At 49.8% G+C, this 22,972-nt stretch overlaps 1 protein-coding gene across 1 annotated transcript in view; it reads left to right on the top strand.

Annotated features, from left to right (window-relative positions):
- The first annotated feature begins 498 nt into the window (after nt 1–498).
- Nucleotides 499–22,972, top strand: part of KDM4A (lysine demethylase 4A) — a 38,212-nt gene continuing 15,738 nt past the window's right edge. Inside the window, exons 1-9 of the mRNA XM_023752683.1 lie at nt 499–616; nt 1,818–2,011; nt 4,634–4,683; nt 5,426–5,529; nt 7,605–7,742; nt 8,430–8,677; nt 9,641–9,840; nt 10,941–11,320; nt 21,361–21,481. Of these exons, the coding sequence (XP_023608451.1) occupies nt 1,926–2,011; nt 4,634–4,683; nt 5,426–5,529; nt 7,605–7,742; nt 8,430–8,677; nt 9,641–9,840; nt 10,941–11,320; nt 21,361–21,481 (1,327 nt within the window). The 5' untranslated portion in view covers nt 499–616; nt 1,818–1,925. The remainder of the gene's footprint in view (nt 617–1,817; nt 2,012–4,633; nt 4,684–5,425; nt 5,530–7,604; nt 7,743–8,429; nt 8,678–9,640; nt 9,841–10,940; nt 11,321–21,360; nt 21,482–22,972) is intronic.

Genomic DNA, 22,972 nt, shown 5'->3' with positions numbered 1-22,972 from the left:
TAAGGAAGTTAAGTTAGGAGAAAATTAAAAATGTTAAACAAAAATCATAAGGAAGGAGGAAATTTTATTTACAGAAAAAATAACCCGGCATGTAAGTGGGACTTGCAACAGGTCTAACCCGTGTTGTTCACAGGGTCAAGCTGTATAGGGGATTTGCAGTTTTGGGATCTCACAAAATTTTGTAAGATGTTTTCTCCTTGGGTGGCCCAGGCCACTTCTGATTCTAGCGGGGTGTATAGCTTTAGTAGATTCTCTTCAAAGACTTGAAGATACCATGCTTCTTAAGGAAGATGTGCTTATATCTTCATGTACATCACCTTCCTTGGGCCCAGAGCTCATGGAAGGGATGTTGAGGGAGTTACTATCTTAGAGCCTTGGAGGCTGAGGTTATGTCATATTTATTTGAAATATCTTGCTGTTTCTGGAATAGGAGATTGTGTCTTGTGCTGTTCAAGAATTTAGTCCCTTATAAGTGGTTAACACTTCTTTTATATTTGAAAGGTACTGTACCCCACGCTATAGTGAGTTTGAAGAGCTTGAACGGAAATACTGGAAAAATCTTACTTTCAATCCGCCAATCTATGGCGCAGACGTGAATGGCACGCTCTATGAAAAGGTGAGGCTCTCTGGCAACTCTCTGCGCAGCATTTTTGTAATTTTGTGGTGGAATGACATTTTTTCTGCCCGGCGCTCAGTAGGCCCCTGGAAGCTGCTTGCTGAATGGGGGAATAATCCACCACCAGCTGATGTGCTGTGCTCGCTTAATTGGGGGTAGTTTTGCATGTGACTGAATGTTACTTCTCCCACTCTACATGTGAATCGGGTGATGTGGTGTTCTTTGCCAGGGCTGTTAGAATAGTCTGTGGGCGGTAGCTGATGAGTTCTTGAAAGGGTGGGATCACAGTAGATGAATTGTTGGGGGAGAGGCAGTGTGGTTTCTGCAGAAAAAAAGATCACTGACTATAATAAAAGTAATATATATTTAAGAAGTGAAACTTATTTAGATTTTTAGAACCAGCAAACAAGATTCTGTAGCAAATGCTGTTTTAACCAGTTGCACTGGCTTGGAATATAAAAGGAAGGAATGTTTGCAAGGTTTTTTTGGATGATTAAAAAATTTCTAGCATATTTCAAGGATTATCACTCAGATTAATTCCAATGTTTTTGTAAATTATTGGAAGGAAGGAGTTGAAAAAGTGGATTCCAAGTTTGTTGATGAGTTTTTTTGGATGGTGGGGAAGTGAAGCAGGGACATTAATGGTGGGAAGATGCTGTAAGGACCTGGGATGGGGAGACACAGGCAGGGAATAATAATCCATAACATGCCATGGGCGGTGGGTGCCTCGCTGACCATTACAACTCAGAAAAGGACTTGGGGGACACTTTTTACCGAGAACACTGCTCAGTGGAAAGTGGGGCTAGAAAAGTCACAGATTGATCTAGTTCATGCTCATGTTTTGTATTTTTTATGGTTTAGGAGTTTTTTTTCCTATTTTGTCATAAGTTTCTTTAGCTTCAGTTGAAAACTCTTTATTCTGGGGTTTAGAACAGGTGGCTGTCACCACTTTATTCATCTTTCATATACGAGTGCTCACCAAGTGGTATTTGTCCTTCAGAGGTTATAATGGCATCGTTTCCAGTGGTGGCGTGAAAAGTGGGTGAGGGATGCTGTGGTCTTCATGCCCATGCTGTTTTGACATTATCCCACATCTCCGTTAGAGGTGACAGCTCACCTGGGACCTACTCCATGATTTGTAGGTTCGGAGCCTCGGTTTATCATCTTGATAACTTGCCCTGGACTGTCATTTCCTTTGCAGCATGTTGATGAGTGGAATATTGGCCGGCTGAAAACAATCCTGGACTTGGTGGAAAAGGAGAGTGGGATCACCATCGAGGGTGTGAACACCCCGTACCTGTACTTTGGCATGTGGAAGACATCCTTTGCCTGGCACACTGAAGACATGGACCTCTACAGCATCAATTACCTGCACTTCGGAGAACCCAAGTCCTGGTACAGTCAGCCTGCAGTTGGCACTGGAGCTTCTGGGGAGGGAGGGGGCTCCTCAGCTCTCCTGTGCCCAGAAAACGCCTCCAGAGCTTGTTAAAATGCAGGCCCGGGTTCAGTAGGCTTGGGGTGGGAGTGGCATTTTACATTTTAAACAGACTTCCAAGTGCTGAGATGCTGTTGGAGCTCTGGTGCTCAGACTGCCTTTGGAGTAGCAGGCTTTAGAGGGCAGGGCACTTCGTACCACTGCGTGCAAGCGTGAGTTGGCTGAGTGACTGAGAGCCACAGAGGCTATTCCCACCTCTCCCACCACCTTCTGGTTTCTTTTTCTGAGCAGGCCTGAGGCATTTCTTAGAGGCAGACTTCCAAGGCTAGAGTCCCGCCTTCAGATGATAGAAAGCTTCCTTTCCCTCGTGGAAAAAAATATTTGGTGAGCAGCAGTGTGTGCTTAACACAAGAGGGGATGCAAGGCTATTCAGCATATGCTTCCTGCTCTCCAGGATGTCCTTAGTCTAGTTGGGGAGACAAAGATGTGTTCTCTCTTCTCTCCCTCTGCTGGTCCATCACTAACTGGCTCAGCAGTTAGTGAAGGTGCTGCATTCAAAGGCAGTGAATACGACAGGTGAGGTAGCTACCCTCACAGACAGGAGATGCAAAGTGTGAGGAAAGCTCTGATGGGAGACGGTGGATGCTGTAGGTCCATGTGGAGAGGGCACATGAGGGGTGGTGATCAGAGAGGGTGTCCCTGAAGGAGGTGACAATGAAGCTGAGACCTAGCAAATGAGAAAGACGTAGCTGAGTAGCTGGGTGGGACGATGGTGGGTTCAGGAGAAGGGAGGCTGAGGGAAGTGTGTCTAAGTGGTTGGAAAACCCGGGCCAAGATCCTGAGTTGAGAGACAGCATGATGTCTTTAGTGAACTAGGGGAAGATTATAGTGGTTTGGGTGCCAGCTGCTATGATTGAAGTGAGGGAGGAAGCCAGAGGAACAGCATGGGCCAGGCCATGAGGAGTCATGGGCACTGGATCCATCTTCCTGCCCTTTTCCAGCGTCTAAAGCTACATCCCTTCCCAGGGGTTTTCCTTTCTTTCAAATACTTTTGAGTTTCTCATCTTGGGGCAAAATTTTTTGACCTACTGTCCCATGACCTTCCTTAGTTGGCTAGACTTGGAGACTCTGTCAGTGTAGCTTTTGTTTCTTCACCACGTTTACGCCAAAGTTCCCTGAGAATGGATTTCTGTTCTCGTGTCGATAACAGGTTTTCTGGTTATTACATGCACTCTTCAGGCCATCAAGTGGGACCTCCAGAGGTGGGCGTGCAAGGTTGCCCACAGTGCTTTCAGTGACAAACATCCTCATCTGTTTTGTTTCATAATGAAGCTTTTGGGATGGGAAGTGTTTGTTGTGTGTTGGGGTCCAACCCCAGCAGGTCCAGGGGTCCCCAAAGGTGTGGACGGAGTCAGTGAAGAAGGAATGACACGGAGACAGCGTTCAGTTGATCAGCAGCCTAGCCAGGATCTCTAGCCAGGATCTTCAGCCAAGTTCTGTCTAGGATCTCCAGCCAAGTTCTGTGTTTTATTGTCTTGTTACATCTGTATTTATACCAGTTGATTTTAATCCTGTCAATTTCTATTCCAAAGCTTAGGGGGTTTCTTATCTCCATTCCAGGGAGTAAAGATTATATAGCTTAAGGGTGATTGTTCGGAGTTAAAGTGATTAACTACCCGCCTGGCACTTAGTTAAGGGGTTTTATTCCCTCCCTAACTTCAGGGAAAAATCCCTTCCTGGGGAAACAACCTTTCTCGGAGAAGTGACCTTGGTTAAAACACACAGCGCCAAGAAGGTGGTGAGCAAACATATTAAGAACAGTATGCCATATATGCCAGGTCCCTTGAAACATATGCTGTGCAGATGTTTCTTCCCTGCAGCGACTGTGTCAAGCAGCAAGGATGGACCGGCTTCCGGCAGTTGTGGAATAATCTTTAGACTTGATTATAAAGGTTAGAATAGACTTACTGTGCTTTTCAGACTGTAAAGTTTAGCAGTTTAGCAAAAGTTTTGAATAGTCTTACATGGTTTTTTGGTCCTTTTTTTTTATGAAGAGCAGTTTCTATGGTGTCTGGGTGGAGGAGTAACTACTGGGTGATCAGTATAACTGGAGACAAGGGGAGATGGGTTCAACAGCAGATATGGGGCCAGGTCTAATCCATTTTTGCCTTGTTTTTTATTCTTTATCATGTCACTGTTAGGCCATCAGGTCTGCCAGGGGCACTTTAATGCCATCCTTCTTCCATTTCATTTTCATTTCATTCCATTACATTTCATTTCATGTCATTTACGACATCATAAAGGAGAGCGACATTGAGTGCATACCTAAATCCTGGCTCACAGTAAACATTCAGCAATGTCTCATTAATGAATAGAAAAGAGGAATTCACTCATACTTCTGTGGGCTCCCCGCTGCTCTGCCCAAACAGTCTAATATTTCATTTCTCCAGGTTTCCTTTCTCGTTTTTGTAGTTGGGAGGTTGAAAAACCTGATACCTTGATCTGTTTTGAGAGTGGGAACCAGCCCCTTCCGCTCCCGTCCTGTCCTCTGCTCAGCGTCCAATGCTTTTATGTGATTGCAGGTACTCTGTTCCCCCTGAGCACGGGAAGCGGTTGGAGCGCCTCGCCAAAGGTACTGTGTCTCCTCCACAGCGGGCTCAGACCCTCCTGTGCGCTGTGCTCATTGCTCTAATGCGTCCATTCTCTGTGGTCAGATTCTCACGTGTCCCTTCTCAGGCCTGCAGGTGGGGGGTAAGCCAGACTGCCAGGTTGGTTATCCTAATGGAGCAACTAGAAGCAGAGCCTTTCCGCACTTTGTCCTGGGAAGGGACTTGGCAGTTCCTTCTTAGACGGTCTTTGCCTCGGTTTTATCGAGCACGGATTCATTTGACCGGAGATAGTATACCAGTCATATTGGGTCTGACTCTTCTGCCAGAAACCCAAATGTTAAAGTCAGGATGGAATTATTTAATGCTTTGACTCCTTAAAGTGGCCTTTGATGGATGATTCCTCCAGAGAGCCCATTTCAGGAGAGCTGGGTAGTCTGTTCTGTAGTAGACGTGTTACTAACAAAGACTGAGGATGCAGCTGCATGGAGGAAGGTCCGAAAGCGTGTCAAAGCTCTTTATCAGAAAACGGGCTGCTGGGTCATCTCAGGTCCCCAAACAGAATCTGATTACCCACGGGCGGCCTACCCGCGAGAGCCCAGAGGTTCCTTGTGGAATCTTAGAGCTGGGCTGGGGCTGAAGGATCCATAGAGATCACCTTGGTGATTTATCCCCTTATTGTCCAGGCGAGATGCACAGGGGTAGGATGCTAGGGTTACACAGTGAGTGTGGAGCACCGTTCACCTGTGCCTATTTTCAATTAAACAGGCTTTTTCCCAGGAAGTGCTCAAAGCTGTGAGGCTTTTCTCCGCCATAAGATGACCTTGATTTCCCCTTTAATGCTGAAGAAATACGGAATTCCCTTTGACAAGGTGAGCTGACTTTACATATGGAAATCCTTAGCCTCACACGGAAACCGCCCTTTCTGGTCTGTGTTTCACAGAGAGGAGCTTTATTCTCGTTCATTACCCTGTGCCAGGTGTGGGCCAAAGCTGACATATATAACAACACTTTGACATCAGGGTATTAAAGGTGGGGCTGCTATACCTTCCTGGACCAAATGAGAGTCAAATCCCTGTGAACAGAGTTCCTTTGGAAGAATGGTTATTATAGTCGTGGCGTTCTAATCTATATTAATAAAGAGCTAATATGCTAATGGTCGATCCGCCATAACGGTAACGACTAGGTCATTAGCATATTAGCTGGTGCATATTAGCTGTTGCGTTGCTCTGGAGACAGGGCGGAAGTGGGGAGGTGCCAGGAGGAGGCGGGACCATCCCGTGCCGGGGAGGGCAGGGCTGAGAGCCCATAGCGCCCCCCTCACCAGTCCTTTGCCACCCACCACGCTGAGTGCTGTGCTGTGCGGCCCACCTGCCAGGGGAAGGAGCACAGCGCAGCAGGTGGGAGGCTTCCACACTCTCCTCTGGCGCCATGACGGGGCGGAGCCGCTGCATGAAATGGGGCGGAAGCAGGGAGGCACCCAGAGAAGGCGGGACCAGCCTGAGGCGGCTGGAGGGACTGAGTGCCCGGCTTGAAGTGGCCAGAGAAGACCAGAGGGTTTAGGGCAGTGATGGTGAACCTATGACACGTGTGTCAGAGGTGACACACGAACTCATTTTTTTGGTTGATTTTTCTTTGTTAAATGGCATTTAAATATATAAAATAAATATCAAAAATATAAGTCTTTGTTTTACTATGGTTGCAAATGTCAAAAAATTTCTATATGTGACACGTCACCAGAGTTAACACTCCGGTGTGGGGTGAATTTCCCGCCAAAATATAAGATGGCTCTGTCTTTTGGTTTTGTTCCATCCACCAAAAGGGTGGATTACAAACAAATATTTGGTAATACGCAGTTACAATCGGCCCGAGTTTACACGTTTCCCGCACTACACCGCAAATCTATATGAACCGAGTTAAAGACGGCTCCCGCGGAGTACGCGCAATTCACGCGAGCCGACTTAACTCGTTTCCCCCACTCCAAGTGTTAAGTTAGGGTTTTTCTTTTTTTTTTTTTTTTATTGATTTTTTTTTTTTACAGAGAAGAAGGGAGAGGGATAGAGAGTTAGAAACATCGATGAGAGAGATCGATCAGCTGCCTCCTGCACACCCCCCACTGGGGATGTGCCTGCAACCAAGGTACATGCCCTTGACCGGAATCGAACCTGGGACCCTTGAGTCCGCAGGCCGACGCTCTATCCACTGAGCCAAACCGGTTCGGCTTAAGTTAGGGATTTTCAAAATGCTGACATGCCGAGCTCAAAAGGTTCGCCATGGTTTAGGGGCTGGGCCAGGCGCGCTGGAGCTCTGCGTGGAGAGGTTCGGGTGTCAAGGCAGGGCTGCAGGTGGGTGGGCCGCGCCTCGCTGGGCTCCTAGTATGATATGTCAGGGCTTTGCATTTTTTTTTTTTTTTTTTTTAAATATATTTTATTGGTTTTTTACAGAGAGGAAGGGAGAGAGATAGAGAGCTAGAAACATCGATGAGAGAGAAACATCGATCAGCCGCCTCCTGCACATCTCCCACTGGGGATGTGCCCGCAACCCAGGTACATGCCCTTGACCGGAATCGAACCTGGGACCCTTGAGTCCGCAGGCCGACGCTCTATCCACTGAGCCAAACCGGTTCGGCTTAAGTTAGGGTTTTTCAAAATGCTGACATGCCGAGCTCAAAAGGTTCGCCATGGTTTAGGGGCTGGGCCAGGCGCGCTGGAGCTCTGCGTGGAGAGGTTCGGGTGTCAAGGCAGGGCTGCAGGTGGGTGGGCCGCGCCTCGCTGGGCTCCTAGTATGATATGTCAGGGCTTTGCATTTTGTAGAAGACACAGACCCCAGTGGCTTTATGGCTTATCCTTGGTTATTCAGCTAAGTTGAGGCAGAGCTGGAGCTCAGAGGTCCAGTTCTGCAGACTCCTGCAGTTGGATGCAGCTGCTTCAACTCTGCTCTTGTGCAGGTCACTCAGGAAGCTGGAGAGTTCATGATCACATTTCCTTATGGCTACCACGCCGGCTTTAACCACGGCTTCAACTGTGCAGAGTCTACCAATTTTGCTACCCGGCGGTGGATTGAGTATGGCAAACAGGCAGTGCTGGTGAGTGCTTGGCCTCTCTGTCCCCCTGTGCCTAAACATGTCTGGTTCTTGTTAGGTGCACTGGCTGCTGGTTAGAACTTCTCTTTGATCTTCTGCAATTCAGAAACCAAGTGGCTGGGAATGTGCAAAAGTGCCCAACATCTTGCATTCGTTAAAAATTTGTTCAGATTCCGGACGTATAAAGTGAGGTTTTCGTGCGTAAGTCCATTGGGCATTCAAACCACACCCACACACATTGATACTCGGGCTTTAGCCACTCGGGGATTTCTCTGTTGAGAAGTTCTGAGGGGTTTACTTTTACTTGAGGGAAGCAGAGGGCCGGACCTTTGGTTGGGAGTAGACTTGCTCGTGTGGTCCTGGCCTTGGATAGATACCAACACGAAGGTGGCTGTTGACCATCTGGGTCTGAGTGCTGAGTTTCCTATCGATCGGTTCTCACGCATCCTGGTAGTGCCTGGGCGGACTGCCCAGCGCCATAGTGCCATGCATCCTCCGCCCTTCTCCCCTGCTTCCCTCCCTGTCTGAAGCTCTGCAAGGACAATATGCCTTCAGCCTCTGAACCCAGAATGGTTTGGCTTTAAACTGTCTTGGACCTTTGTGCACCTGAGGGGAGGAGATGGGATATGGGGGTCAGGTGGGAGCAGGTGAAGTGTGCTCACCTGGGGCTCTTCCGGTTACTCGTGGCAGTGCTCCTGTAGGAAGGATATGGTGAAGATCTCCATGGACGTGTTTGTGAGGAAGTTCCAGCCAGAAAGGTACAAACTTTGGAAAGCTGGGAAGGACAGCACAGTTATCGACCATACGCTGCCCACGCCAGAGGCCGCTGAGTTTCTTAAGGAGAGTGAACTGCCTCCAAGGGCCGCGAGTGAGGAGGAGTGCCCAGAGGAGGACATGGAGGGAGTCGAGGACGGCGAGGAGGGCCACCTGAAGAGAAGGTAAGGCGGCAGCCCTCGGGGCCCCGCCGTCTGAGGGAGGCACGTGGAGGCAGCTACTGAGAGGCTGTTACTAAGTGAGGCGTTTGAGCCACAGATGAGGGAGTTTCCTTCTTGGTACGGGCTCCAGAGTCCTCAGAGTGAGGGCATTTAGGCCCCCGGTGGCTGTTACCAGGAGCGATGGCATCTGGTGGTGCGCCCGTGGTCTGCTGGAGCGAGGGACACATGTGCCAGGGCACAGCTCCCTCTGGCCAGAAAAGTCACAATTTCTCATCTTCATCATGAGAGCTTTTTAAAAAAAATATTTTTATTGATTTCAGGGAGGAAGGGAGAAGGAGAGAGAGAGAGAAACATCAATGAGAAAGCATCATTGATTGCCTGCTTCCTGCATGACCCTTATTGGGGATTGGGCCTGCCACCTGGGCATGTGCCCTGGCCGGGAATCGAACCCTGACCTCCTGGTTCATAGGTCGATGCTCAACCCCTGAGCCACAACGGCCGGGCGTGAGAGCTTTTTAAAGAAGGAGAGTGTGGTGCTCGCTACGGGAAGATTAATTAGCATGTCCCCTGCGCAAGGACGACATGCCAATTTGTGAAGCGGTTCATACTAAAATAAAAAGAAAGAAAGAAAAAAGCGTGTGGTAGTGGAAATGAGATTCCTGGCCTTGTCAGTGTTTGAGCCAGAGGATCTCTCTCCTAAGGCTCGTTTATCCTAGGCCACGTGGGGAAGGAAGGAGGGACATTGATGGGCTCCTGCTTTACGCCAGGTGCTTTCGGGTACTCTGCCTGCCTTTTCTTAAGCCTTGTGGTGGGTGGTGATATCCCTGTTTTCCATTGGATGGGACGGGCTCAGGTCCCACAAATGGGGGACTGTAGGCTCTGGGCACTGGTTTTTGGGTTGTGTGTGGATGTGTTTGTGTAAGTGGATATATACCTGGGCCCTTACACACCTCACTCTCTTTGCAGCCTCGCCAAGCACCGCATAGGGACGAAGAGGCACCGAGTTTGTCTCGAAATTCCGCAGGAGGTCAGTCAGAGCGAGCTCTTCCCCAAGGAGGAGCTGAGTTCCGGCCAGTACGACCTGACGGCGTGCCAGGCCGCGCTCGCCCCCGTGAGGCCCACCCACAGCTCTGTGCGGCAGGTCGAGGATGGTCTCCCCTTCCCAGGTCAGCTGGTTACGGTATTCTCCCCGCCCCGACTGTGTTCTGTTCTCTGTCGGGTGCCATGTTAGTGCTGGGTCACCAATGAGAAAAAGGGGAGAGACAGGCCCGAGTGTGAGGAGCACTTTGGTTGGGAACACACAGGGCAGGTGAGGAACGTAGGGAAAGCCCCCACCCCTCCTTTTGCCTGGTGAGGGGTCCAGGAGACACTGAAGGTTTTGGTGAAGTGACGATGAACCGAAGGGGACAAGATCAGTAGGAATTTTCCAGGCAGAGTTGGTGACATATAAAAGGCATCCCCGAGAGGCACAGCGGGGGCCAAGGCATGGAGCTGTGAAAGGACAGAGCTGTTTGGGGGGCTGGTAGTGATTTCCTGCCATTTGAATATGGGGGCGGGAGACAGGTGTGTTACCAGGAAATGAGCTAGAGAAATAGAAGCGAGAGGATGTAGGGACTGCCTGCCATCTTAGCTTGGCTCACACGGAGGCCCCGGAGCCATTTGTGTTTCAGGGGGAGTGGTGTGGTCACAGTGTTCTCGAGCGGCATCGCCAGCCTTTTGGGCCTCATGGACGGCCAGTGGTCCGCGGACCTCCGGTTGCCCACCGCTGTTCTAGAGCAGTCCCTCGGGCGGATGGTTGTGAGGGTAGATTTGTTGGGCACGGGCTGTATCAGTGTCCAGTCAGGCCTGACAACACCTTGTCGGTACCTCTGCTGAGAGCCAGACAGCTCTATGGACTCGACCTGGGTCTGGGCTGCCTTCGTTCAGGTTGTCCAGCCTGGGGTGCTAGGCCTCTCCTGTGCTCAGCCCTCACTTCCTGCCAGACTTCTGAGGACATGGCAGCTGTCACTTAATGAGCGTCTGCCATGTGTGCCAGGCGTGCTCCATCTTACGCAGAGCCCTGGTGGTACCTTGCATGAGAGAGGATGGAACTGGAGGCCCAGAGAGGATCAGCAGCCCCTCATCACACAGTGACCCTGTGGGTGACAGCTGGGATTCAAGGCCAGGCCTCACCCTGCCCCTGTTCTTTGTGCTTTGTCACTGCTTTTCTCGAGGTTAGGACGTGCGGGAGGAAGTTGGCTCTGTCCAATGTGTATGTGTGTTTCAGATTATTCTGACTCGACTGAAGTCAAATTTGAAGAGCTTAAAAACGTCAAACTCGAAGAGGAGGAGGAGGAGGAGGAAGAGGAGGAGGAAGCAGCCGCTGCCTTGGATCTTTCTGTGAATCCTGCCTCTATAGGGGGACGCCTCGTCTTCTCAGGTTCCAAAAAGAAATCATCTTCCAGCCTGGGCTCCAGTTCATCACAGGATTCTGTTTCTTCCGATTCAGAAACCAGTGAGCCCCTGTCCTGCCAAGGCCAAGGGCAGACGGGAGTCCTCACTGTGCACAGCTATGCCAGAGGGGACGGCAGGGTCGCTGCGGGAGAGCCGTGCACGCGGAAGAAAAGGAGCGCCAGCAGGAGTATCAGCGAGCGGGAGCTGGCGGAGGTAGGGCTGCCTGGAAGGGACCCTGTGGGTGGGGTGCAGCGGTGTCCAGGAGGCAGGAGTAACCGTAGGGTGGACCTCCAGTCTGCCGTGGTGTGGAGTAGAAAGCCAGGTGGCATTGGCTCACTTCCAGGAAGGAGTTCCTTTCTCTTATCTCTGTGTGACACGGCAGCCTCCGGGACAGGGGCGGATCAGTTGGGTGCATCCTCTGACCCCCGTGCCTTAGAGGCACAAGGGTTAGGGTGGCAGTGATTGCAGCCCAAATATTTGAGGGTTGGGAATGAGATGGCCTTTCTTGTTCTAAAATTTAAGTTTTTTCCCCTTAAAAATCGTGTCTGCCCTATAGACTCCCATGAGAATTCTCCCTCCACTCCTTCCCCTCCACGTGATTCTTCATCTCCCAGAATTACCTTGTGGGTAGAGTATCCTTCTGGAGACTGGGATGAATCCCCAGAGCCATCCACGTGGACATTTGTCCAGGCTTCCTCCTGGAACACGCTTGGTGGGTCTGAGTGGGACGGAGCAGAGCTGGGCTGGATGCGGCCGGGCTCACACCTAACCAAGTGACCTGCTCATCCTCCCCAGCCTCGTAGCTTCTGTGGGTCCAGTTGCAGCCGTGGGTGGAGGCGGGTGTGCAGAAGGTCTTCTTTATTCCCCATCCCCTTACCTTACCTTCGAGAATTTATCTTTTAAAAGTTGTGATGATGAAACATTTCTAAAGTATATTCAGCTCGAATACCATCACAAGCCCCCTACGTATATTCATTGTCCACACATTAACATTCGGCCTGTTGGCTTTATCTCTTTGGCTGAAGTACCAACAGTCCATATGAAAATCCCTCTGGTGCCCTTTTGTGGTTGGTTTGCCCCCTTGCCTTTAATATCCGTGTAATTTTCTTTCTGCTGTCTCTGAATCTCGGGGTTCAGTGTCTGTAGGCTTTTTCCAGGTGCCCCTCCCTCCTCCTCGCAGAGGGTGCAGGCTCCTGAGCCGATGCCCCTCACCTCCTCCTCATGGCCTCTGATTGCTGCTCTCTGTCTCTGTACGGCAGCCCCCGCACAAGAGGGCTGCTCAGCTTAGAAGCTGGAATCCCTCACGTTCCCGTTGCCGCATCCGCATTCTTGCTTCACAAAGCTCCGTGCCCTCTTGTTCATCCTGCTGTCACACCACAGGTCGCGCTGTTCCTCTCTCGCAGCGTCGTCTTGACTTCCTTGCCTCCAGTTGGAATCACAACCACAAAAGCAGTTAACAATAGCAAGGACTTACTGTATGCGGATACTTCCTATGCATCGCTTAGACTAGCGGTCGCGACTGCTGGTTTAAGGAAACCTTCGGCGCAGCGGTCGCCAACCGGTGGCCTGTGAGGTTCGAAAGGTTGGCGACCGCTGGCTTAGACTATGTGTTACTGCAGTGATGGCGAACCTATGACACGCGTGTCAGAGGTGACACGCGAACTCATTTTTTTGGGTGATTTTTCTGATTTTTCTTTGTTAAATGGCATTTAAATATATAAAATAAATATCAAAAACATAAATCTTTGTTTTACCATGGTTGCAAAGATCAAAAAATTTCTATATGTGACACGGCACCAGAATTAAGTTAGGGTTTTTCAAAATGCTGACACGCCGAGCTCAAAAGGTTCGCCATCACTGTTTACTGCTTAATTAATCTAACCACAGAGGGGAGCCAATAAATAACACCCATCTTTTTTAAATTTTTTATTTATTGATTTTGAAAGAGAGAGAAACATCTATTTGTTGTTTCACCCATTCATGCATTCATTGGTTGACTTGTATGTGCCCTTGACCAGGGATCGAACCCACAACCTGGGTGTCTCGGGACAGTGCTCTAACCAACTGAGCTACCCGGCCAGGGCAACACCTATCTTTTTCCTCCCAAATTACGAACCAGTTAGGTAATGGATATAGGAGTGTGGCATTTGAAGCTCAGAGTGTCACTTTATTACCAGTTAAAATGATTGAAGAAAGTGGATTTTAACCCGTGACCAAGTGGCCCTGCTGCTCATTTGCCCTCGGTGAGACAGATGACCTACCTCGTCACAGGCAGTCCTGGAGGATGCAGGCCCTCTCGTCCGGCAGAGTATTCCCCACTCGTCTCCCATGTGTCGTGGACGCAGACCAGGACGCACTCCTGCCAAAGGCAGGTCCCAGCTAAGCGATGCTCACTAACATCCCAGAGCTGGGAGGAGAGCCAGGGGCCTCCCTGGGGAATATGCCGGGGAAGGAGGCCGCTCTCCAGCATACCTCTTGTTGGATTCCTGCTCAGACACCATCCAGTGCCTTCCTGGCTCCTTTTTATTTTCTTTTTAAAAATATTTTTATTGATTGCAGAGAGGAAGGGAGAGGGAGAGAGAGATAGAAACATCAATGATGAGAGAGAATCACCGATCGGCTGCCCCCTACTGGGGATCAAGCCTGCAACCCGGGCATGTGCCCCTGACCAGAATCGAACCCGGGACCCTTCAGTCTGCAAGTCGACGCTCTATCCACTGACCCAAACCGGCTAGGGCTCCTTTTTATTTCTGTATCGACTTCTTAGCTGTCGTGTGATGGTGATACCCTTCACTCCACACCAACCATCTCTCCTCTGCCTCCCCTTGATGTGCTGGCATCTTTGAACTACTTCAACTTCTCTAAAAATACCTTGGCTGCCTACCTCTTCGCTTTACTCTGTCGTCGTCACAGCATGCCTGCTCTGGGCTAGGACAGTGCCTTCAAGGAGCTCACAGTCTAGACAAGTGGACAGATGGGAGCAAAGATTCTGATACTTAGTGATCCATGATGTGGCACAGGCAGAGGAGTTAACAGCCTGCCTGGGGTTGGGGTGAGGTGTTCAGGGACACTGCAGAGAAGGAAGCGTTCTAGGCCCGAGGCTGACAGGAGTATGCCAGGTGGGTAGAAGGAAACTGGAGGGGGAGTCTGGGAGAGGAGAGCGTCCTCTGTGGTGGTGGTAGCTCATGCCAAGGTCAGAGCACGTGGTGGGGAGACCTGAGTGGTTCCATTTGCCTCAGGCATATGGGGCTGGAGAGGCCAGGGAGGTGTTGGTGGAGGGTGAGTCAGGACCCAGGTCAGGGAGGTTCTGCTGTGAGAAGCAATCTGACCTCAGAGTTGTGGTGTGGGGAGCAGTGGGAGGTTTTCCGCCATGTGTTTTTGGAGATTGAAGATTCCCATAGTACATTTTAAAAATATATTTTTATTGATTTCAGAGAGGAAGGGAGAGGGAGAGAGAGAGAGAAACATCAGTGATGACAGGGAATCATTGATCAGCTGCCTCCTGCACGCCCCCCCACTGGGGATCGAGCCCACAACCCAGGCTTGTGCCCTGACCGGGAATCGAACTGTGACCTCCTGGTTCATAGGTCGATGCTCAACCACCCAGCTGGGCTCCATAGTACATTTCTTAAATGCACAAAGATGTGTACAGAATAATATAGTGAACCACAAATTCTTATCACCTAGGTCTGACAGTTCTCAATATCTTGTCACAGTTGCTTCATCTATTATTTTTTTATTTGCTGAAGTATTTTAAAGAAAATCCGAGATATCATGTCATTTCCCTCTACTTCAGTGTGTATCTCTAAAAAATATGGATATTTTATTTTTATTTATTTGTTTATGTATTTATTTACTGGAGACCTGGTGCACGAAATTCGTGCTCTGGTGGGGGGGGTGTCCCTCAGTCCGGCCTGCACCCTCTCACAGTCCAGGAGCCCTTGGAGGATGTCCGATTGCCAGCTTAGACCCGCTCCCGTCAGTTGGACATCCTTAGCACTGCCACGGAGGTGGGAGAGGCTCCCGCCACTGCCGCTGCGCTTGCCAGCCATGAGTCTGGCTTCTGGCTGAGCGGCGCTCCCCCTGTGGGAGTGCACTGACCACCCACTGACCACCCGGGGGCAGCTCCTGCGTTGAATGCCTGCCCCCTGGTGGTCAGTGTGTGTCATAATGACCAGTCATTTTGCCATTTGGTTGATTTGCATATTAGCCTTTTACTATATAGGATTTTTGTTTGTTAATCCTCACCCGAGGATATTTTTCCATTGCTTTTTCAGAGAAAGTAGAAGGGAGGGAGAAAGAGAGAAACATCAATGTGAGAGAGACACATGGATTGGTTACCTCCCGCATGCATCTCGACCGGGGCGGAGATTGAGCCTGCAACTGAGCTACGTGCCCTTGATCAGAATTGAACCCGGGACCCTTCAGTTTGAGGGCTAACACTCTATCCACTGATCCAAACCAGCTAGGGCCAAAATATGGATATTTCCTTAATCCCTATGCCGTTATTACACCCAACAATATTATAAAAGTTCTTTAGCATCATCTAATACCCACTCCATAATTAAATTTTCCCAATTGTTTAAACATTTATTTTATGGTAGGTTTGTTTGAGTCAAGGTTTAATCTAGCCTTACACTTTACATTTGTTTATTATGTCTCTTAAGTCTACGTTAATCTAGCGAAGTGTTCCCCTCCCTTTTTACTACCATTGACTTACTCGAGACCATGCTAATTCTTTAGATTGTCCAGTGGAGGGGTTTTAAAGCTCTTTACTGATATTTCAGAAGATCATTTTGGAATCAGTATAAAGGTTTTTTGAGGCGGCGGGTTGGGGGGGAATGAGTCAAAATTAGAAACAGCAGAGGTTCTCTTGAAGGTGGAATTATGGATTATTTTCACTTCCTACATTTATGCATTGCTCAAATTTTTTTTTGTGATTAACGTCTACTTCTTCACGACTACTTCTTCAGGAAAGGAGGAAAAAGGGCTTGCAATAGGGAAACCAATTTGGAGTCCGTTCCTGAAAGCAGGACAGCGAGGACCTGAGCTGTGGGGTGGGGGAAGGGATGGGAGTAGGCGGTGGCCCGGAGCTGCTCAGAAGGGAAGAACAGAGGGCTTGGCGCTGGCTGCGGAAGAGGGCAGACCGGGCTTGACCGGGATTCCTGCCTGAGTTACTGGATGGAGGGGGTGCATCAGTGGAAGATGGAGGTTACAAGAAAAGTGAAGGGATCCATGGGTGTGACTCAGGAGGGGACTTCAGGCTGGGGCATGTGGAGTGTGACCTGCTTGTGAGGCAGGCTGTGGAGGTGTGTACACACCGATCTGAAGCTAAGGAGGGGTCCTTAGGTTTGCGAGTCACCGAGTGGGTGTCCGTGGGCATGGAAGAGCTCTTGTGTGAAACGGGAGGACCAGTTTTCACAGTGTGGGTGGAGCTAGAGGCCCAGGCAGAAGAGGGGGAATGTGAAGAACAGAGGTTTTGAAGAACTGGGAGAGAGAGACCTAGGAGTGTGTGTCCAGAGCCAAGGGAGGAGAAGGGTTGAAGACAGTGGGAGCTGTGGCCAAGCTCACCTCTGGTGGAGGAGGAGCTGGAGCAGGGTGGGGGTTGGGGGTGGGGGGACTCCCGGGGGAGGTTTGGAGGTGATAAAGGCCAGGGGAGGGACCTGATCCTTCAGGTCTGAGCAGGAGGGAGGGAGTGGGGCCTCCAGCACAGGTGGATCCAGGAGGGGGTGGCTGAGGCTGGGTTAATTTGGTTTTTAATTGTGATAAAATACTGTGTACATGACATAAAATCTTTTCATTGTAACCAGATTTTAGTGCACAGTTCAGTGGCCTTAGCTGCATTCACCGTGCTGTGCAGCTGTCACCAGGCTGCAGATGGCCTCGAGGTGGGAGGGTCTCCTGGAACAATCAACACCTTCCTCTGCTCACGGGGGCCCAGCCCTTTGCAGAAGCCACTGCTCTCAGAAACCTTTCGTTGCTTCCCATCACTTCCCTTTCTTTCTCCTTTGGATCCCTGTAACACTTGACTTCTTTTTTCTGACAGTCTTGGTCTCAGTACAGTTATCATAGGTTGGTGAGGAAGAGAAGCTTCCAGGAGCCAGGCCCTGTGCCACATTCAGCTTTGCTTCTTGAGGGCTTGGCCCATGAGCCTTCTGTAAGCGTGGAAGGAATGCGAGTTTTGTTTCAGTGAGGCGCTGCCATTCACATTAATTGATAGGTTGGAATGGGGGGCTGACAGTCAAGCTGGGGGCAGGAGCTGAGTCACTGGGCCTGTCCCTAGAGAGTTCTGATAACATTGTATCTATATTTGGAAACAGCTGGGTTTCTAAGAGCACCCTTGTGTACCCCCTCCTTTAACCGCCCCCCAAGGTATAATTTGGGCCTCTTGGTAATCAGCTTGTGTCCCACGTCTTATGTCAGGGGCCCTGGTAAAAGCACCTTGGTGACTGGCTGCCGGAGCACCAAAGCCGTAGGGGTTCATTTACGAGCACACTGGGCCACAGCGGTGTGTTGGCTGTGAAAGTTCCCGCTAGTGTTCCCCAAGCAAGGAGAGAACAGCTGGTCCTTCCTGTAAGGAACATTGACATTGACCGTGGGTGCCCAGTGTGAGAAGGAGGCACAGAGGACTGGGGGGGTGGGTGGGGGGGGGCTTGAGCTCCAGCTCTAGCTCTCAGGGGGCAGGGCCTGGCAGACCCTACATGCTCCCCCCTCCATCCTCACACAGAGCCCTGTGGGGCGGCACTCCTGACCCCCATGTTACCAGTGGGTTGCTGCTTGCCTGAGCTCACTCCGCTAGTTGGTTAAATTGGGGTTTCTGCGCTACTGAGCGAGTTGAGAAGTCCCAGCACTTTGCCCGGAGAGGCCACCCTGTGAGGAAGGGTGTGGATGCCCTGAGGCAGCCGGAGCATTTAACCCGGAGGTGATCTTCGAATTTGAATAGACCCGACTGCTTTATTCAGAGGCAGCTTGATGGTCGGGGGAAGGGCACAGACTTGAGGCTGGGTCCTAAGCTCCTGGAGGTCGGAGATGACATCTCCCCTGTCGCTGCATCGCCACGTCACCCAGTGTGCGTCCTGGGTACGGGGGCGCTGGGTGTGTAGGAGGCCCCGAAGCCGCGTGAATAAAGCGTCCTCCTCCTCTCCCAGAGCTGCACTCGGGGGCTCTTAGTCTCGGCCCCTCCACTTCCAGTCCTTGGACCTATGAAGGGATCTGTCTTCACCTCCCACCCCTTATTTGTTTCCTATTGCTGCTTTAACAAGTTAATCAAAAACTTAAAGTCGTAAAACAACACAAATTTATCATCTTCTAGTTGTTCAGTTCAGAAGTCTGAAATGGGTCACTGTGCAAAGTCAAGGTGTCCGCAGGGCTGCGGCCCGGCCCTTCCTGCCGGCTCTCAGCAGAGCCGGGTCCTTGCCTGGCTTGCTTCTACAGCCCGCCCACCCTTCCCAGCATCCGGCCAAGTTTCTCCATCACTTCACTGACTCTTCATTGTTAAGCATGGTTTGATGTGTTGGGCCCGCCTGGGTAATCCAGGATTATCTCACTACTTTCAGGTCATCTAATTAGCAACCTTAACAATCTTTTGTCATGTTAACACATTCACGAGGATTAGGACTGGCCATTTTGGGGGAATCATTCCCGATACCTCTTCTTTCACAAACTTCTTTCCTCTCTGCCTATAGACCCTACTCACATAGCCCTTATCCTAAAATATGATTGGAGGAAATTTCCTTCCCAAGCTATGATCTCATTCCTTCCCTTGATCTTCCAAAATAGCCTCTATGATGTATTTACTCCTTCGTTCCTTACTCTTTCTGCTGGAATTTATCTCTCAAAAAACGTCCTCACCTCCCCCTCCCAGGCCATTGGCCACTTCCTGCTCAGTAGTTCTGTATTCTTTGTCCCTGCGGATTTTCCCTGCTGGCAGCCCACCCTCCTTGCTTTGTGTTCCTCTTACCCACCTACTTCCAAATCTTTCTTTTCTTCCTTCCTGGCCTGGAAGGCTTGGTCTCCCATCAGTTTATCTCCCAGTGATAATCTTCTCCACTCCCATAATCTCTATGAATGTGTTAACATGACAAAGGATTGTTAAGGTTGCTAATTAGATGCTGAGGATTCCCAGATCCATAGCTCTTACTCTGACCTCGTTTCTGAACCGTCTCAATTCTTTTATTAAGTCTCTGTTGCCAAATGAAGGGCCACAGATACAGGCTGTGTGAACCCCATGCAGCACGTTTAACTCGGCCTATTGCCACTCCCTCTCCATCCACGTGAGTTCTCTCAAGTTTCCCCCTTGGTGACTCAGGCTAGGAATCCCCACCACCTCTGGTTCCTTTTTCTTATTCCTTTACTTCTAGTCTCTGCACTTCCCAGTTTAGGCCTGTTGTCTAGGTGGTTTTCAAAGTGGGGAATGCAGGAAGATTACTGGGGTGCAGGAATAAGAGAATGGAATTTAAAAAATCCTTTTACAGTCTATTTTTGTTTTAAAATGTGTATAAGTACTTTAGTGTATATAATTCATTAGTGAATATACATATGTTGGGGTGCGTGTTCCTAAATTTTTTATTTTTATGATAGCACTATCAAATTTGAGTATGGGTTTTCCTGTTTGTTTTAGCCAAAGGACCCTTTGGCTAAGTGAAATCTTAGTCATTCATAAAATGTGAATCAAAAGCCGGGTTGTTCTGGGGGGATGGAGGCGGGGCCTGCAGCCCTGCGCCCTGCACCCTGCCTGCTCACTCCGATGGAGGCTCTTGAGGGCCTTTTTGATGTACATTTGGAGAGACTGGCACTAATCAGTGTGGTTCAGATCTGACTAAAAGTCTGATCATCTGAAACTCGGACATCAGTTAAGAGGTCCCTAACGTCCTCACTCTTCCAGCACATTCCTGCACACGGAGTCAGCATCACTCCTGCATGCAGGGATCACGTTCTATTAGACCAGCGGTTCTCAACCTGTGGTCCTCAACCCGCGACCCCTTTGGGGGGTCGAATGACCCTTTCACAGCGGTTGCCTAAGACCATCGGAAAACATATATAATTACATACTGTTTTTGTGATTAATCCCTATGCTTTAATTATGTTCAATTTGTAACAATGAAATTGGGGGTCACCACAACATGAGGAACTGTATTAAAGGGTCTCGGCATTAGGAAGGTTGAGAACTAGTGTATTAGACCATTTCCCCACACCTTGCTCCTTTCTCGGCCAGGCCTTTCTTTGTAAATATTTGTCTAAAACTTGTTGGTTCCATGTATGTCTGGGAGGGCAGGCTCTGTTCTGTTTGGATGTGGCCTGCTCAGAGTTTTTCCTGACATTCCAAGTGCGGTTCTTAAGTCCTGGGGTTCTGTGCAGTCACAGGGGCGTCTGCAGGCCCAGGCACTCCGCGGTGGCCCTGCAGCTGCAGGGCTGTCGCGTCTCCGCCGCACTCGGGTGTTCCCCACAGTTGCAAGGTGGCCCTCTTCCAGGCCTCATTTTATTCCCTTGCTTAATAGGTTTTGCTTAACCCCGTGTCTCCTAATGTCAGCATAACCAAGTTTTATAAACATGTGGATGAGAAAGAAACTATGTGGTATTACTGACTCAATCCTATACGTCTTAAACCTGGTCACATTTGCTCTGACTTTATGTAAATGCAGCGTTAAATCCACCTTCCCCTTTGCAGCTAGGCCAGAATTTAAGATGTGCTCTCTGTCCTGGCTGATGTTCTCCCCTGAAGAAAGAGGAATGAGTGGCGTTAGCTAGAGCTGAGGTCTCGACAGTGCACTTCTTGACAGGCCTATTTCACCTTTTCTGGGTCAGCTGCCCCTCACCCTTTTAAATGTCCTCTAGCCTTTCAAACCTAGGTGGTCAGCTGCCTGGCACTTTGTAACAGGTGCCTGCTGGCCTTCGGCCCAAGGAGAGGGGTACCTGGCTTTCTCTGGGGCTCATGACGGTGAGCTTGGGAGCGGGGGGCATACTCTCCTTTAGAGCTGGAGTAGGTATATTTTTGGTACATTGGTTTCGGGCTGCCAGGACCCACACTTACGAGGTACAAATGTTGCTGCAAAGTGTTCATATAATCCTGGTTTAGACTAGTTTGCATCAAGGCACTGTCATTTTGTTTTTCTAAAACAGGTGTTTTCTGTTTGGTTTCTATTTTTGTGTTTCTCTGTGCCCGCTCTTTCCCTTGGCTTTCATTGTAAGACTGACTTCTGCTGTGTCCCCAAGTGGAGACAAGACCAATTTGATGTCTTCTGTGGTTTGCCCAGGTTGCGAATGAATACATGTTTTCCCTGGAGGAGAATAAGAAGTCCAAGGGCCGGCGTCAGCCCTTGAGCAAGCTCCCCCGCCACCATCCGCTTGTGTTGCAGGATTGCGGCAGTGATGATGGTAAGTGTCGTCTTCTCTCTTCACCAGGGAAAGCAGCTCACCGCATTAGCACTTGGTCTCACAACTCCTCCGGAGGCCAAGCTGAGGGCGAGGGTGGGCCTTTGGCTGAGCTCTTCCTCCAGATAGTCCATAAAGAGGCCAGGGTTTCGTTTGATACCTAATTTGTTTGAAGCATTTTAAGCAGAAGAGTGACATGGTCAAATTTACAGGAGAAAGATTGCTCCGAGTGTTTGCATCTGGAGAATGGCTTTGAGAGGAGCAGATGGGCTCCTGTCGTGGTCTCTGTGAGGTCTGAGGGTCTGAAGGGGACGGAGGAAGTAGGCATGGGGAAGGGGGTGTAATGAAGATGTGGGGATAAAGTCAGCTGGATTTGGCGATTGGGTGTGGAGCTGTGAAGGTGGTAGGAGGGGAGAGGCAGGAGTTGAGTGCTTCCCTGGTTTCTAGCTGGGGTTGGGTTTGGACACCTCTAATCAGTGTCTGGAGGATGTAGACTTGGGGTTGTGCGGAGCTGGCCCCTCAGGGAGAGGTACAGAGGGCAGTGAGCAGAGGCGGGGGTTGGGAGGACAGTGGAGGAAGAGGAGCCTGTGAAGGAGACAGGGGAGTAGGTGAGGATGTGAGGAACCCGGAAGTGTGTCGTTGGAGCTCAGGTAGTGGTTGTCCCCTGTGCTGCCTGGAGCCCAGAGGTCCAGTAGGATTAACGCTGACGAGCCTCTGTCTGTGACCAGGCCCCCTGTCACTCCTGACGGCTGCCAGACTCTTTCCTACTCTGTCCTGTCCTGTCCTTCCTCATGCCACAGTCTGGGTGGGGAAGGTCCAGGGCCTTACCAGCCTTCGGTACAGGTCCCACCGTCCTTTTTGATCTAATGTCAGTCCCATCTCCACTGCTTTCCTTGGTAGAAGGGACCTGATAAGCTGGGTGGGGAAAGTGTCTTGAGACCCTATAGTTGGAAATAGGCCAGACCTTTGAGCTAGAGTCTTAGGAAAACCTCTGGCCTTCTTCTCGCCTCTGGAGCTTCAGATTCTCTGAGTGGCAACAGCTGCACTTTCATCATTTTCGTACCCCCCCCCCCCCCCCCCCAGTGTTCTAAAGCAGTATAGGTTGTAGAGGAACAGAAAAGTTATAAGGAGGACAACAAAATGACCCTGTAAAGGGTAAAGGTCATTTTACTTGATACCGAACATTTTAAAGCGTTAATCTTACTGACTTTTCTGGTCAGATGTTATGTCCATGTATATCTTCATAATAATGTAATTGAGATCATAATATACAGCCCTCCAACTTTTTATGATAAACATTTCAAATGTAGAAAAGTTGAAAGAATAAAAACCCGTGCTGCCTCCTGTATTCAATAGCTGTTACTATTGTGCAGTAATGGCTTGTCTCACCTGCATTATTTATATGCGTACTGCGTACGTATTTGCCATGTTGCTGGAAAGTAAGTTGTAGTCATAAAGCCACTCCACTTAAAATACACTGACAGCTTCTGCTAA

Source organism: Myotis lucifugus, unplaced genomic scaffold, assembly GCF_000147115.1.
Source record: "Myotis lucifugus unplaced genomic scaffold, Myoluc2.0 scaffold_37, whole genome shotgun sequence".
Taxonomy (NCBI): domain Eukaryota; kingdom Metazoa; phylum Chordata; class Mammalia; order Chiroptera; family Vespertilionidae; genus Myotis; species Myotis lucifugus.
This window is presented reverse-complemented; position numbering and strand designations above follow the sequence as displayed.